At 35.7% G+C, this 16,754-nt stretch overlaps 3 protein-coding genes and 1 long non-coding RNA gene across 4 annotated transcripts; 1 reads left to right on the plus strand and 3 right to left on the minus strand.

Moving 5' to 3' along the window:
- Positions 1 to 2,873: 2,873 nt before the first annotated feature.
- LOC114536207 (polyamine oxidase 1-like) lies at positions 2,874 to 4,512 on the minus strand. Its single transcript, XM_028557536.1, has one exon. It carries the CDS (start codon positions 4,444 to 4,446, stop codon positions 2,971 to 2,973), a length of 1,476 nt encoding a protein of 491 aa, XP_028413337.1. The 5' UTR covers positions 4,447 to 4,512; the 3' UTR covers positions 2,874 to 2,970.
- Positions 4,513 to 5,067: 555 nt separating this feature from the next.
- LOC114535108 lies at positions 5,068 to 7,040 on the plus strand. The gene is made up of 2 exons (XR_003688193.1): positions 5,068 to 5,189; positions 6,302 to 7,040. It is a non-coding gene; the product is annotated as an uncharacterized LOC114535108 (long non-coding RNA).
- Positions 7,041 to 7,199: 159 nt separating this feature from the next.
- LOC114535098 lies at positions 7,200 to 8,985 on the minus strand. The gene has a single exon (XM_028556484.1). It carries the CDS (start codon positions 8,824 to 8,826, stop codon positions 7,450 to 7,452), a length of 1,377 nt encoding a protein of 458 aa, XP_028412285.1. The 5' UTR covers positions 8,827 to 8,985; the 3' UTR covers positions 7,200 to 7,449.
- Positions 8,986 to 9,111: 126 nt separating this feature from the next.
- Positions 9,112 to 12,725, minus strand: LOC114532922 (polycomb protein eed-like). Its single transcript, XM_028554510.1, has 15 exons — positions 12,444 to 12,725; positions 12,189 to 12,287; positions 12,014 to 12,079; positions 11,727 to 11,827; positions 11,609 to 11,633; positions 11,412 to 11,493; positions 11,240 to 11,331; positions 10,885 to 10,974; positions 10,566 to 10,715; positions 10,345 to 10,407; positions 10,047 to 10,084; positions 9,905 to 9,965; positions 9,751 to 9,824; positions 9,566 to 9,634; positions 9,112 to 9,417 (listed from the first exon to the last, which is right to left on the minus strand). The coding sequence occupies exons 1-15, from the start codon at positions 12,723 to 12,725 to the stop codon at positions 9,360 to 9,362; spliced, it is 1,350 nt and encodes a 449-aa protein (XP_028410311.1). The 3' UTR covers positions 9,112 to 9,359.
- Positions 12,726 to 16,754: the final 4,029 nt, after the last annotated feature.

Consider the following 16,754-nt stretch of genomic DNA (forward strand, 5'->3'; position numbering starts at 1 on the left):
TGCAAACTGCGTTTTTTATTTTATTTACTATTTTTCTCTAAGATCATAAAGAAAAATATTTCTTCCAAGATTCGAACCACTGGCATTCAAGGTGCGAGACCGCTTTCTTCACCACTACACCATCAGTTCTTGCGCTTGCAAACTACGTTTTTTATTTTATTTAATATCTTTCTTTAAGATCATAAAGAAAAATATTTCTTCCAAGATTCGAACCACTGGCATTCAAGGTGCGAGTCGGCTTTCTTCACCACTACACCATCAGTTCTTGCGCTTGCTAACCAAGTTTTTTATTTTATTTAATATCTTTCTTTAAGATCATAAAGAAAAATATTTCTTCCAAGATTCGAACCACTGGCATTCAAGGTGCGAGACCGCTTTCTTCACCACTACACCATCAGTTCTTGCGCTTGCACACTACGTTTTTTATTTTATTTAATATCTTTCTTTAAGATCATAAAGAAAAATATTTCTTCCAAGGTTCGAACCACTGACTTACAAGGTGCGAGACCGCTTTCTTCACCACTACACCATCAGTTCTTGCGCTTGCAAACCTCGTTTTTTATTTTATTTAAGATCTTTCTTTAAGATCATAAAGAAAAATATTTCTTCCAAGATTCAAACCACTGACTTACAAGGTGCGAGAAAGTTAGTTTGCAAGCGCAAGAACTGATGGCGCAGTGGTGAAGAAAGCGGTCTCGCACCTTGTAAGTCAGTGGTTCGAATCTTGGAAGAAATATTTTTCTTTATGATCTTAAAGAAAGATATTAAATAAAATAAAAAACGTAGTTTGCAAGCGCAAGAACTGATGGTGTAGTGGTGAAGAAAGCGGTCTCGCACCTTGAATGCCAGTGGTTCGAATCTTGGAAGAAATATTTTTCTTTATGATCTTAAAGAAAGATATTAAATAAAATAAAAAACGAGGTTTGCAAGCGCAAGAACTGATGGTGTAGTGGTGAAGAAAGCGGTCTCGCACCTTGTAAGTCAGTGGTTCGAATCTTGGAAGAAATATTTTTCTTTATGATCTTAAAGAAAGATATTAAATAAAATAAAAAACGTAGCTTCCAAGCGCAAGAACTGATGGTGTAGTGGTGAAGAAAGCGGTCCCGCACCTTGAATGCCAGTGGCTCGAATCATGGAAGAAATATTTTTCTTTGTGATCTTAAAGAAAGATATTAAATAAAATAAAAAACGTGGCTTCCAAGCGCAAGAACTGATGGTGCAGTGGTGAAGAAAGCGGTTTCGCACCTTGCAAACCAGTGGTTCGAATCTTGGAAGTAATGTTTTGCATCATTACGACCTTAAAAAAAGATATAGACAAATAAAAAAACGTTGTGTGTAAGCGTAAGATCTGATGGTGTAGTGGTGAAGAAAGCGGTCTCGCACCTTGTAAGTCAGTGGTTCGAATCTTGGAAGAAATATTTTTCTTTATGATCTTAAAGAAAGATATTAAATAAAATAAAAAAACGTTGTGTGTAAGCGCAAGAACTGATGGTGTAGTGGTGAAGAAAGCGGTCTCGCACCTTGTAAACCAGTGGTTCGAATCTTGGAAGAAATATTTTTCTTTATGATCTTAAAGAAAGATATTAAATAAAATTAAAAACGCAGTTTGCAAGCGCAAGAACTGCTGGTGTAGTGGTGAAGAAAGCGGTCTCGCACCTTGTAAGTCAGTGGTTCGAATCTTGGAAGAAATTTTTTTCTTTATGATCTTAAAGAAAGATATTAAATAAAATAAAAAACGTGGCTTCCAAGCGCAAGAACTGATGGTGCAGTGGTGAAGAAAGCCGTCTCGCACCTTGCAAACCAGTGGTTCAAATCTTGGAAGTAATGTTTTGCATCACTACGACCTTAAAAAAAGATATAGACAAATAAAAAAACGTTGTGTGCAAGCGTAAGATCTGATGGTGTAGTGGTTAAGAAAGCGGTCTCGCACCTTGTAAACCAGTGGTTCGAATCTTGGAAGAAATATTTTTCTTTATGATCTTAAAGAAAGATATTTAATAAAAAAAAAAAAGTAGTTTGCAAGCGCAAGAACTGATGGTGTAGTGGTGAAGAAAGCGGTCTCGCACCTTGTAAGTCAGTGGTTCGAATCTTGGAAGAAATATTTTTCTTTATGATCTTAAAGAAAGATATTAAATAAAAAAAAAACGTAGTTTGCAAGCGCAAGAACTAATGGTGTAGTGGTGAAGAAAGCGGTCTCGCACCTTGAATGCCAGTGGTTCGAATCTTGGAAGAAATATTTTTCTTTATGATCTTAAAGAAAGATATTAAATAAAATAAAAAACGCGGCTTGCAAGCGCAAGAACTGATGGTGCAGTGTTGAAGAAAGCGGTCTCGCACCTTGCAAACCAGTGGTTCAATTCTTGGAAGTAATGTTTTGCATCACTACGACCTTAAAGAAAGATATAGACAAATAAAAAAACGTTGTGTGTAAGCGCAAGAACTAATGGTGTAGTGGTGAAGAAAGCGGAAATGTTTTGCATCATGATCTTAAAGAAAGATATAGATAAATAAAAAAACGTTGTCTCGAGCGCAAGAAATGATGGTGTAGTGGTGAAGAAAGCGGTCTCGCACCTTGTAAGTCAGTGGTTCGAATCTTGTATAGGCATTGTTTCATTACTGATTATGTGGGCACTTTTTTATTTTTTAAAAAATTTAATTAACAATAGGATAAATAAAAAATCAATTTCATTTATAAAAAACTGCGTTTAGAAATAGTGGGAAAAGTTTTTCAAAGTTGGAACTGAGGGTGTTTATAATATATCGATCAAGTTGTTTAAGAAAACTAAACATCAGAGGCCTGTCGTATGAAAGCAAGATAGTATTTTTTTTCAATCGCTAAGTCAAGATAAATAAAAAGATTAATTTTAATCTAGAATTGGAATCAATGTAATACAATTTGGAAAAATATTACAAATTTTTCATTACTCTACTAATTACTGTTATTAATTAATAACCACCTAATCAGGATGATCAATGAATTAAGTCTGGTGTATTTGGATTAATAAATGAGGTCTGGTGTCCATTAGCTCTAATATCATCCACCATTTTTTCAGCCCGGTTCATACCACTGAAATAAGCTCCATGTACAAAACCATTGTATAACTCATTAGTGGCCTCTCCAGCAAAGTATATTCTTGAAATATTGGATTGTAAAGCAAGAAAGTCCTCATGCGATATACCAATTGGGTTGTTGGAATAGCAACCAAAGAATAGTGGATCATGGTGCCACCTTGGGTAGAAGAAGTCAGTTGGATCTGGGATATCTTTGCCATAAACATTGCGTAAAACTGCCATAATTTCAGCCTTAGTTGTCTCATCACTCTGGTACTGAACTCTACTTGCTTCATCTCCAGTCACAGTAACAATGAGAATATTAAGTCCAGCTTCTGGTATACCTGCATCTATCTCAAGATCTTGCCATACTGGGTAATAACCACGTCTCTCGCTTGCATACAAGATATATTGCTTTGGGTCCCAAAACTTTCTTGGGAATTTTAAGAATATTTTTATATAATCTGCCATTTCAATTTTATATATAGGTTCAAGAATCTTAGGTGGCAAATCTGGAGTGAATTTAACCATGTTGCTTTTTAAAACACCAATACTAAATGTGACCAGCAGGTAATTAGCTGTGTATACTTCACCCGTAGTTGTCGATACTTCAACACCATTTGAATCCCATTTAATACTATTGACAATTTGTTTTAAATGTAACCTAGAATCGTTCGGTCCAAGAAATCTTTTTGCAATTTCCTCAACAATGACTGCATAACCTCTTGGGTCAAAAACAAAAAACTGTTTACCATCAACAGAATCTATGGAACCATTAGTGAAAGTTTTAACTTTTGATGAAGTAAAGTGTGGACGTTCAGCTGCATCAAAATCCTCATAAAAGTACTCCATTGATGTTTGTGCAGGATTTTGTGGCTGCCAACCTGCAAGACGTAACCCAGTCTGGACATCAATATCACGCATTCCTGCTTGCCGTCTTTCTTGCACGATCTTATGAAGTAGATCAGATGCTTTCGCCATTCCTTCTGGGTTACCCTGATCTGTGACATTTTTACCATGTTCATCTCGTATAATATAGTGTTCATTAACTGGTTCTGCTATGGTACAATTGCCTTGCAGGTCATATTTCTTAGCTAGCTCCCAAATTGGATTATTCTTAAGACCCTGCACCCAGTTAGCTCCAAGTTCAATAATAGTCCCAGCAAATTCTTGTTTACGCATCCTGCCACCAATACGTTCATATCCTTCTAAAATAGTGAAATCCTCAATGCCATTATCATAAAGTGTTTCAGCTGCTTTGATTCCGGACATTCCAGCACCCAGGATTAAGACATTTGAGTGTTGAACAAATCGTGACTTTTTGGTCTTCACTACGGCAGGCTGTAACGCTAGAACAATGCAAAATAATACGAAAATCTTTACGTGAATATTCATTGCTAATGTCGCAGACACAGTTGACAAAGGTTTGTTACAATTATGCAATTCCAGAAATTGCCGGTGGTCGCTACATGGTACCTATACAAAATGTTGCAATTAGCAAAATTACCCGCTAATATTCTCACTCCTGCGAATTCTAGGGTGTATAGGGATAGACATGTCTCTGGGATACAGACAATAAAACCTAAGGCGTGCTTTACATAAAAAAAAACTCCTAACATTTTAGCATTGATAAAATCATTTGGTGTAATGAAATTAAAAGTATTTTACATGACACAGTTGCAAACTGGCAGCGGAATCAGTTATAAACACAGACAAAACCACGACGGAACTCCCTAGCGTGTCCAAATAATAATCAATTCTTTTCTCCATTGTGAGAAAAAAAAAGACTAATTTAAAATCATGATTTGAAGTTCTTAAAAATATTTATTTTGTGATAGCTTTTTAACGTGCGCTAAATTAAATTCCACAGTTTTATACTTTCCTCTTTGTCGTCACGCATTTTTTTGTTTATTTCTGGAGATAAAACACCATTGTTTGTCGACGCAGGTATTCCAAAACATCAATCCTCAGATAGAAATCTTTTTTTGTATATTTGCATTTCAATAGCAAGCCCACTCAAAAATTTTGTTAAGAGGCGTCTCAAAGGAAGACATATTCCAGCTAGCTTGACGGGTCAGAAACGAAATAAAACAGTGAATGGGCTGAGAAAATAGATTGTTAACAGATGTCTGATTCAGGTAAGGGAACGCTAATATACTGTTTCATGGTTGCTCTATGCTTTAGGCAAGTTTGGCTTTGTTGTGCTGTCAAAGTAGATTCGATTGATAAAGCATTTGCTGTGAGCTGGCTTAATTATTGCATTAAAAACGTAAATGTACCGTTGGCACGGCTGCATGACTTGGAATGAACACTGATGTAGTTCACTAGAGAAGAATTAAGGGATAAGTCAAGACAATAATTGTATTGGTTCTATATCTTTAAGACTAAGAGATTGATATGTAAAGCGAAACACTCCACCTCTAATAATTTTTAAAACTATTCCTCGCATGAAAGCGATAGTTCAGCTTTTGCATGTTAAGTGAATGAAGAAACACCGAGAGGTCAAGGTATTAGGTAGTTTTATTAACGTAAGTTCAAGAAAAATAACACAGGTGCTAGTTTACTCGAAATATATACTATTTGTTTGAATTACGTCACATAACAAACATCTTCACGATTCTTCATTGAATTTTCATTTTCAACATTACGGCTTGTAAAAACCTTTATGTGGCAACGATTTAGCAATCATTTGGCAATGATTTTCGTTTTCATCTTGGGGTACGCTTTGATCTTCTGTTTATTCTTTATTTTACGCATCAATTCGATATTGTGTTATGTAAGAGGTCTTCAAAAATTTGCATTAAAATGTTTAAATGATATTTCACACAAAAGGTAATTTATGCAGACTATACTTAACTATTTGTATGCTATTTATTGTTCTTCCTCCGACCAGAAAAACAAATTGAAATAAGATTTTTGGATAAGAAACAGATCATCCATTAAAGCATCGTCCTCTCAATTATTTCTAACAAAGAACTTTTTAACACTCGAATCGTAAGAATGTCTCAATCTATAGAAAGGACTTTGTACACTTAACCGATCACGTCTGAGGCAGTATCCTGTACACAATATGATGAGAATTGATCACAGAAAAAAATCACAGAATGATCAACGAGTTATATAAAAGGAAGAAACAGAAAAAAATCACAGAATGACGAGTTATATTAAGAGGAAAACACGAAGGATGTTGAAAACAAGGAACTTCAACCAGAATTTTTTGATAGTAATTGATATTACGATGTTTTTTTAGGAGATGATGGCGGAACAGAATGGTATGAGGAACCAATCACAATAGTGGGATTTGTTGCAGGATTCTTACTTCTTGTGTTAGTCATTGCGAGTATTTTAATACTTTGCTACTCAAAGGATAAGGAGGAAGATGAGGAGGATACTGATGGACAGACATCTACATCTAGGGACAATCATGGCCTAGACAGAACAAGTGATGATCATGATAAGACGAATCCATTATATATTTCTGCCAATGAATTTGATCTTCGGCCATATCCACGTCCACTTCGTGCAAAGTTCGTTCACATACACGTCGACGAATCTCGCCATAACAGAGAAGGGTTTGAATCGTATTACAACACTGATCAATACACGAGTAATGCATAATATAACTATTAAAATGATAAATTAAAGATGTACTAGACACCTCACTAATTTACCTGAGTATACATGAAACAATAGTCTGAAAACGAGGCTGGCAATATATTCTATTGTTTGCTGGTTTGGTAGTTTTGATTGCCAGAGAGAAAATTTGGGAAGTGTTTCAGTACTTATATATACATATAACACCTGTTCGTTATATATCACCGTTCAGAGGAGGAACTCAATTATTCGCAGTTAAAATGATCGTAAATACTAGTTCCAATTATTGTGCTATAGAAGACGCACATTGGATGACATTTAAATTATTTGACACGTTGCCAATGATATCAGAACATATTAAGTGTATAAGATCATTGCAAGTAAATCGTAACTATCACTATCTAAAAAAATCTTCGATATTTAAGCTATCGGCACACTGGGGAGGCTTTTCAGCGTTTTCAAAAACGTCTTCGTTTTTTTGACACCTCGAAATATTTTCATTATATTGATTTGCATCCTTTTTTCAATAAAAAACACAGACGAAAAAGCCCGAAAATGATAACTTTATAATTAACAAGCGGTTGTTTCGTAACGTGGAATGCAAACATGGCATACAACACAGAATTTCTGCATAAATAACTGACAATTTATACATAATATGATAACACAATTTTTGTAAAATATTTTCCAAATCTAAGAGTGTTGATGGATTAATCTTCTTTGAGTGTGATGACATTTAGAGAGATTGGTTTTGAGATAAATGAATGTAAAGATTAACCTGATTCTATCAAAGTTTCATCACTTTCATGATTTGTGTTCATCTTGTTTTTTATCTCTTCCTAATTTAAAATTACGTATTTTTCTAAACCCTACAAAACCACTGGTTTCCCCTTCGGTCCCATCATTGGTTGCACCAGAACCTCCGTCAGCACCAGACCCTCCCTCAACTTCCGCTTCATTCTTCCCTCCTCCCTTGCGAAATTTCCATTCTGTTAACTTCCCCAAACGACCAGTGATTATCCCTCCGCCCCCTCCTGTATCTTTAGTTTCCTTGGATTCCTTCACCCCAGCTTCTTCATCAACTGGTGGATCGTTCCGTCTTAGTCGCCAATTCTTAAAACCAAACCTCGATCTCCCCCCGTCTGTATCATCTCCACCCTCCGGTTTCTGACTGGGTTTTTCGACTTCCGTATCGGCCTTATTCAACCCTTGGCAAGCCTCAATGTCTGTAGTTTGCTCCTGAGATTCTCCACTTTGACATTTCATAAAATGTGACAATCTCAGCACCACATATCCGAACAAACTCCCCCCAATGAGACCTAACATAATCTTCAAACGATGCGGGTAGGTTCTACCTTCGCTCACAAAAAAATAGAAAAACAGCGCCATCATAATATCCTCTAATACATGGATTATAGGTTGAAGAAATGTACGAGATGTCCATTTGAGTCGCTCAGCATCGCTTTCCTTGTCTGAGCCCAATGGAGTGTAGGACAACCACGATAAACAAACATATCCAAATGCTCTTACCCTGTGAGATCGCTGGATAATACACGTCAATATCATATGTAAGGCAATAACTAACACAACCCAAGGGCCAAGTGCTACAGCAAATAACGCATAAGCAAAGACTCTTGCAGCAACGCTGATCAAACCACCGAAACAAACTTTAAATGTACAATCTTCATTAACATTTGCATAGCACCAGCCAATACGGAGGAAAGTTATGGTGAGAGAAACGATTTGTATCACACTAACTTCACGGCTTTGTATCATCGCTGCGTAGAATTGTAATATAAACTGAGGAGCCAGTTCAATCCCGACTTCAAGACAGTTAAATACTTCAATATACAGTTGATGGTCCTCGTGTTTCTTTGTAGTAAAAACTACGTATAATCTGCCACAGCAAGGAATGAATGGACAGCAGGCAGCAGTGATACAACAGCGGAGTTTTGAAGCATATCGTCCAGATGTTGTGTCTTCATTTGATGGGAGAATGAAAACCCAGAACACAAGATAAATGAAACTTGGAAGAATAACAAAGACTAAACACAACACGAACCATAATATCTCTCCCGCTTCAAAGTACTTCCAGCAAGTCAATCCATCAGTGAATGGGTCAGCAAAGGAGAGCAAAGCTCCGATAAAAAACAGAAACTTGATACACAAAGCCCCAAGCATTTTGACAGTGTTTCCGCAGCTAACAGTATCAAGAGTATAGCGGAGGAATGCAGATTTAAATCAAGATCAATATCGAGTGCTGGCAATCGCAAACAAACATGACCTTTTCTAGAAGCGTGTTTGCGGTCAAGAGTCACAAGATGCAACTCATGCAAGCTTAGCCTTACACAAGTTATAGTTATAAAGCTTTCCAACCATGAAACACTGAGGTGTTTCCGCCGGTCAGACCAAAGCATGATTTCACAGCAGGAAATAACACAGGACTTAAAAGATCTTATCACAATGATAGAGTTTCTTATTGAAATGGTTAAGACAGATTATGAATATTTTATTTACTCAGGAAACATTTTAGCTCATCGTTCCGGTTTTCAAACGATCTTTGGATGCGAGCAAATTTTGCTTTCTATCCAGTTTCACCGACAACACGATATCAAAAGTAAAGTGCCTACATCACACTGACTTATATAAACCAGTGTACTACTCTTGTTGGAAAAGTTATGTACAAAACTATAATCATTAAACCGTCCCGTGATTCACTGGGCGCGATCCCATCTCCATATTGATCCATCATCGCAAACACAGATCAAGATACTAAAGAAAATACTGTTTTAGCCACTGAGCTGTATAATAATTCCTGGAGGAATATAGCAGAGTGGTTTTAGCTAAGAACTAGTTTGAAAACAGCCATGAGATTGCGCACGGCGAGCAAAACAAAACAATTTTAGCAAAAGTTTCATACCTCCCGTCCTTACTAAAGCATGTTTGGCGAACAGCAGCAGTGCACTTAGGATGAGACAAAACTTTTTGCCTGAAAAAAGACGCCAGATGACTCAGATTAACCCACTTGTGATATACTGACTCACTAATGCTAGATCATTTTATATGCATTAGAAGAGTACTTGCAGTTCATGTATAAAAACTTACTTCGCTTCGTGTAAATCTGTCACGTCAATGTACCACGTATAAATCTTTCCTACTTGATTTCCTAACGCTAAAGTCTAAAATAGCATAAAAAGCTGAAATGAGACATGCTGGGATCGCGGTTTGGATATCGGAGAAAAGAAAGAATTAATCTTACTTTTTGACGAAAGTCCATCGCAAAACGCATAAACCATATGTCGCATTGCGCATATTCAAATCTATTAATGTAAATGATCAATATTTTGTATCTACTGCTGATCATGTAAATCATTGATTCACTTTGATAGGAAGGAACTTACTTATGAAGAACTGTAACTGCATTTGTTTCGTCCGATGGCTAAAATTGGTTAAACAGCATTAGTTCAAAATCTAAGTCATAATCCCGGATTCTCAATGACAAAAACTCGCGTTCCACCTGCACAATGGTAGAGTCATCTTCAAGCAATGGAACTATTAGGACAAAATACTTAGAATGAAGCTTTTGCAGAGCCGGAATTATCGTCACGTTTGCAAGTGTCAGTTTATCTGATTATTTCTTAAAGTGAAAATCGTTCAACTACAATCAAACTGCGAAGAATTTCTTCCTACGGAGCTAACCTTTGCGAAAACTTCCTCCAGAGTTTTCTTCGGTTTCCAACAGACAATACAGTTTTCACAAGACTAAAAAAAACGCCAAGAACGTTTACAACACTTTTGACTGTGTAAAAATAGAGCAAGTAAATATATTTTGTTCTAAAAAAGTTGCATCAAAGATGCACAAATATATTCCACTGTGAGTATACACAAGTGATGTTGTTTGAGGTAGATATTCTGCTTACTTTGGATAGCACAAGATCACCAAGCCATCTGACACAGTCAACATAATTCCTATGAATGTCTCGTGTTGTAAACTTCGGATAATGGATTTGTAAAGTTCTAAATGATTTTGCTGATTTTGTGGTGTTATAAACTGCAGCCTCTTCAATTGTCTATGAAAAATGTAACTTGTATTTAGGATTTAATATACCTTATAGAAATGTAAAGTAACCTCAATTATGAGGTCTAGTAAAGATCTTCTATATTGATAGGTAAACTGGCTGGATAAGATGGAGGATGATGGATGAGAGAGCTAGCTATTTAGTAAGTTACTTAGTTAACCTTTTTTATCTTCTCTTCATCAAGAGACCAAATTTTCAAAGAATGGTCCATTCCACAGGAAATTATTCTTGTTCCCAAAATATCAAAGTCCTAAACCAACAAAGTATTACTATCTGCTGTCTAGAGAATAAAGGTAGTATTATTCTAGTTTTAGCAGGCAGTGTGGGTTATGAGACACATTTAGTTGTTGCTCACTGTAGCTATTCATTACAGAAGCCACTCTCCAGCTCTTTTGTGGCCAAAATTATGTAGATATGGAATATTTAAGAAATACTCAGCAGACGCTGCAGCAGCTCCTGACTAAGTGTAAAAGATGCATGTATATTGAGTAAAATCTTTCACAACCTACACTTACACCACTTAAGACTTCATCCCTGTGTCCTTCAACTCCTGTGAACATCAGAACACAAACCTCTGTCCTCACATTCCACAAGCGCAAGGCATAATCTGGAATGAAGGCAGAGTTACAGCAATGATGATATCACCAATTTCATTCAATTTCTATGAGAATTTCAGAATAATTGCACCTTTACTGACGGATAGTAATAACTCAGGATCCAATGGATGAAATTTTAATTCATTTACAGAGCTACCATGACCTAGAAAATGCTAAACAGAAAAACAATAAAATTCCATGTGTTTTTTGTATCGCATTGAATTCGTGCATTTTGTATTCATTTGTATTGAATAAAAACATAAATACAATAAAAACAAATTAAAATACCTTTGAACATTGCATTGTAAAAGCACTGGAAGATAGAAACAAATAAAAATATAATCAACGAAGCTTTTTTACAAGAAATTTCTCAAATATGAAGATAAAAAACTGGCTTACTGCACACCTAATTATCCTAATAATCCCTCGAGATCCAGCAATAGCAAGGATCGGTTCTCCCGATTCTAACACAAACGACCAAGCGGCAGTGTAGAAATTCTCATCAGGCTTTATTTTATTTAAGTTAAGACCTTACAACAATATAAAACCAACTTCACAAATATATTTCTGATATGCATATTCCTTTATTGGGGTCATGTTATCCAATGTAGTTAAGTGTTTTATACAACCAGCCTCTGATTAATAAGAGCAAAGCCAATATTACTGGAACAAAGGATGGATATTAAAGGATACATCTGCATCAACATAAGCTTGTAGTAATTTGATTTCGCCCTTATCTTTGCATTGATATATTGATGCCTCATAAAAGAAACATGCTGTAGTGAATTATTATGACCTACACAGGTCTACATTATAATGTATGCCTTGTTGTATGTACATAAAGATGTTTCATGCATTTTTGACTTACTCTGTTACTTCCAACAGTTGCAAAAATTAAGGGATCTTCTGCATTTTCATCAAAATTGTAATTAAAAGTTACACCAAATAATGGTTGCTTGTGATCCTCCTGTATTAAGATTAAATCAACCTCTATATTATGTCAGTCTATATAGTCACCATTATTATTAAATGCTTGTAAACTTTAATTTCATGAAAATAGTGAATATCCACAAATAAAACCAGCCACAACATATAGACCCTATGAACATACACTCAATGATACCTTCAAATAATTTGTACAACGATATCCCAGCTTAGTTTTTTTCCCTTTTCGCCAATTACTTGATCTCCCTTTTCCTGTTTTTCCAGTGTTAGCATCATTCGAGTTCCCATTGCTTTCAGTCATTGATTCTGTGTCGCTAGCTTGCTCCTCGAGTTTAATCGTTAATGCTTCATGTTCTGCCAACATTTCGCTCTCCTCCGGTGCGGTAAAGGGAATCTTTTCATCAATTGTTTCAACATCAACAATACTTTCCTGATTCTCCACTCCTTCTTGATCCGCCATCTTGTATTTTCTGAGTTATTAATTTATTTTACAGTTTCAGTTTTGGCGCCAAAAATAGGGCAATAACAGCGGGTAATAAATATATATTTTTTACAAGTAATAGTTATAAATTATTTAAAAGTAATAATAATAAAATATTCAATGTTGCCTCTGAAGCCGGTAAATTTTGAAAAGGTTTTTTCGAAATCTGCTAAAAAGTCGCTCAGTGCAAAGGGGATCGAACCCTATAACCAGTCTTGGTCCCGAAACACCACGGACACTGTTTTTTGTTTTGGTTGTTTTTGTTTGTACCATAAATATAACGTTAGTTATAGCTATAGCCATGTTAGCCAATCAGGAAAAGGTGTAAATGTATATAGAGGGAAACCGGAGCGCCCGGAGAAAAACCCTCTCATGCAATATATGACAATAGCAACGAATGAACAATTTTATTCACACAATTGATACATTACATTTACATTTACATTTACATTTGTAATATTCTATTTACAATGTTTTAAAATTAAATCCTGAAAAAAAAGTGTTAGTAATGCTTAAAAGAGAAAAACCTAGAAAAGGGAAAAACCTAGAAAAGAGAAAAACCTAGAAAAAAGAAAAACCTAGAAAGAGAAAAATCCTAGAAAAGAGAAAATCTTAGAAAAGAGAGAGTCTTAAGAAAAAAGAAAATAGAGAGAATTTAGAGAAGAGAAAGAAGAAGAGATGTGCCCTGGTTCCGAAAGAATTTTGCTTATTATAATTACAAAAGCAAGTGAACAATTTTTCCTTTGTATTTAAATATTACAGTCAATTTAAGTTATGTTTAGATTATTTACAATAAAATGATATAGGAAATATAAAAATTTCGCCATATTTAGGGCATTCAGTAATACGAATTTTGCCTCCATATTGTATTTTTTTAGCATTTGCGCTTGCGTAGCATTTTCCCCTTTTGGGGGCATTTGCAGCCACTTGTGTAACCGAATTTCACGCAGGTTGTGCAAGGTTCTATTTGAACCATTTTCTGTAACCGAATCTCATGCAGGATACCATATTTTTCATTTTTTTTAGCATTTGCGCTTGCGCAGCACTTTCCCCCTTTGGGGGAATTTTGCACCCATTTCTGTAACCGAATTTCATGCAGGTTTTATTTGAACCATTTTCCGTAACCGAATTTCATGCAGGATACCATATTTAGCCTCCATATTGTATTTTCTCAGTATTTGCGCTTGCGCAGCATCTTCCCCCTTTGGGGGCATTTGCAGCCATTTTTTTAACCGAATTTCATGCAGGTCGTGCAAGGTTCTATTTGAACCATTTTCTGTAACCGAATCTCATGCAGGGTACCATATTTTTCCCGAATATTGCATTTTTTTAGCATTTGCGCTTGCGCAGCACCTTCCTCCTTTGGAGGCGGCATTTGCACCTATTTTTGTAATAGGATCTCATGCAGGGAACCATATTTGCCTCCATATTGTATATTTTAGCATTTGCGCTTGCGCAGCACTTTCCTCCTTTTGGGGCATTATTTTGCACCCATTTTAACCGGATTTCATGCAGATCATGCAAGGTACGTTCCATTTGAACCATTTTTAAAACCGGATTTTATGCAGATCATGCAAGGTTCCATTTGAACCATTTTTGTAACCGCATTTCATGCAAAACATGCAAGGTACGTTCCATTTGAACCATATTTACAAACGGATTTCTTAACCTGTAATACTTGGTGGCATTTACATTATAAACATGCACATGCAAATTGGTCTGATTCTCTTCCTAAGGTACCATTTGTACCACCTGGCAGAAAGTTCAAGCAAGATGTTGCCAGAGATATTGTTGCCAAAAATTTAATAATTACGCAAATTTTTCAATCTGGCAAGACCTTGTTCCTAACTAATGTTAACCTAAAGCCTTATAACACTCCATAGTTTGTATATACACACATACGCCAAACAAGAAAATTACAAAAACATTTTTAGTGTGTGTAAACCCAAACTGTTGACCACCAAGTATATTCATGCACTCAACAATAGAATAGGACAACATGAACTGAATAATTTTAGTATAACATACACCTCCATATGACATCTGCATGGTACCTGCACCCACATATCATGTCCATAATCTTTCCCTGACCTTTTATAACCTTTATAAAATCTTTCCCTGACCTTTAACACACCAATTGCCATATCTTGAAACCAGTCATGCAGACTTGAGCTTATAAGTCAAATGAACACAAATACTGCAATGCATGCACCTAATTGCTGGTCTGATTATAATTAAAATTTGCTACTAGCATAAGGTGCCATTCATATAGAGATGACATCCTTGGGCAGTGTATCCTAGTACTTATTGTTTTTGAAGCTAGCAGCAAATAAGCCAATCTTGCTAAAGCATGTAGCAATAGCAAACTTTGTTGCTCTTATAGAAACAACGTTCAGAATTCACTTTAATTTTGATAGAAACAGATATTATTTGATAAGCGTTAATTGCAGACACTTCTTGTATAAAGACATACAAATTTTCAACACAGGCTAAGTTTTCACTGCTAAGGCTTATAGCAATAGCAAAATTGCTGTCCTTTTAGACTGACAGCCATCAGTTTAATATATGAGTAAGGCATTGCCGAACATATCAAATATTAAGCTGATCCATAAGAAAATTTATATTCAAGAATGACCAAAGTGGTGCGACAGTTTACTTAACCTATGCTGTGGGGGTGAGGTGATCAATCTCACTTATAATGTTTCCTATAAATATTATATAGGGCTTGCATGAAGACAACAATTAAACCTTACATGTATACTGAAAAATTTGGATCCATGCAATGAAATGTCAATACTTTTTTCCACTCTCAATATCTAGTAATTAGACTGACAGCTATGAAAATAAGAGACACACTGATTTCTTTCTTGCAAATGCTTATAGCAATAGCAATTGCTGCCTTTATAAACTGACAGCTTTGAAAAAAAACCATCACAGACTTATTTATTTCCCAAAATACCTACAAATGACTTCCAACCACTTAGCAAGACAAACTATACGTGCAAAGAGTGGCGCAATCTCTTTACATGCACAGCTTGTTTACCAAAAAACTGAAAGCCTTATGCAGAGACTTTAGGAAAAAAATAAGAATGTAATGCCACCGCCCTTGTAGACATTTTAACTAAAGCATGTATAGCAACTTTGTTGCCCTTATAGAAACAACAAGTGAAAGTATCATTTTATTGCTTTATAGCAATACACACAACTACTGTCCTTCTGACTGAGAGTTATGAGAAGACAAAACGCTAAGTTTTTCTTGCTTAAAGCTTATAGCAATAGCACTGATTGCTGTCCTTTTAGACTGACAGCTATGAAAAGAACATTGCAACCTGATTAAATTCCCAAAATACCTCCAAATGTCTTCCAACCACTTAGCACGACAAATAATTCATGTAAAAAGTGGCGCAATCTTCTTACATGCAACATTTGTTTACCAAATGACTAAAAGGCTTATGAAGAGACCTTAGAAATGAAAGAAGAATTGCAATGTGCCTACCCTTGAATTTTAGTCAACCTAACCTACTAATCATATGCATTGAACTCTAATTTGCTTAGAAATCAAACTTTCCAAATTATCAAACTTCAAAGTTTTCACTTCAAATTTCAAAATTGATTTTCTAAGTATTTGTGTTCATTTAAACCCAATATTGCCACAAGTTTGAACCTAAATGTAATAAATAGAAAATCATTAGCACCTACCCTGAAGAAACACACAAGAGCTCGATCAGGTTGGAGAGAAAATTGCATTGGAAAAGGAGGCTAATTGGAGTGGATGCTGGAGTACAGAAGAGCATTGAGCTTATTAGAGAGAAAAGCTTAGCTATTAGAGAAAAGTTATTGGAGAGAAAGCTTTTTGAAGAGTGCTTATTGGAGAGGAGAGCTTATAAGAGAGGAAGGCTAATTACCAAGGAACCTTATTAGGGATTGGAGCTTATTACTGAGCAGGCTTATTAGCTTTCAGCTTATTGGAGAGGAGTGCCTCAAGAGAGGAGAGGTTATGGAAAATAA

This window comes from Dendronephthya gigantea, unplaced genomic scaffold (genome assembly GCF_004324835.1).
Source record: "Dendronephthya gigantea isolate DGI-Jeju-01 unplaced genomic scaffold, DenGig_1.0 000002F, whole genome shotgun sequence".
Lineage (NCBI taxonomy): Eukaryota > Metazoa > Cnidaria > Anthozoa > Malacalcyonacea > Nephtheidae > Dendronephthya > Dendronephthya gigantea.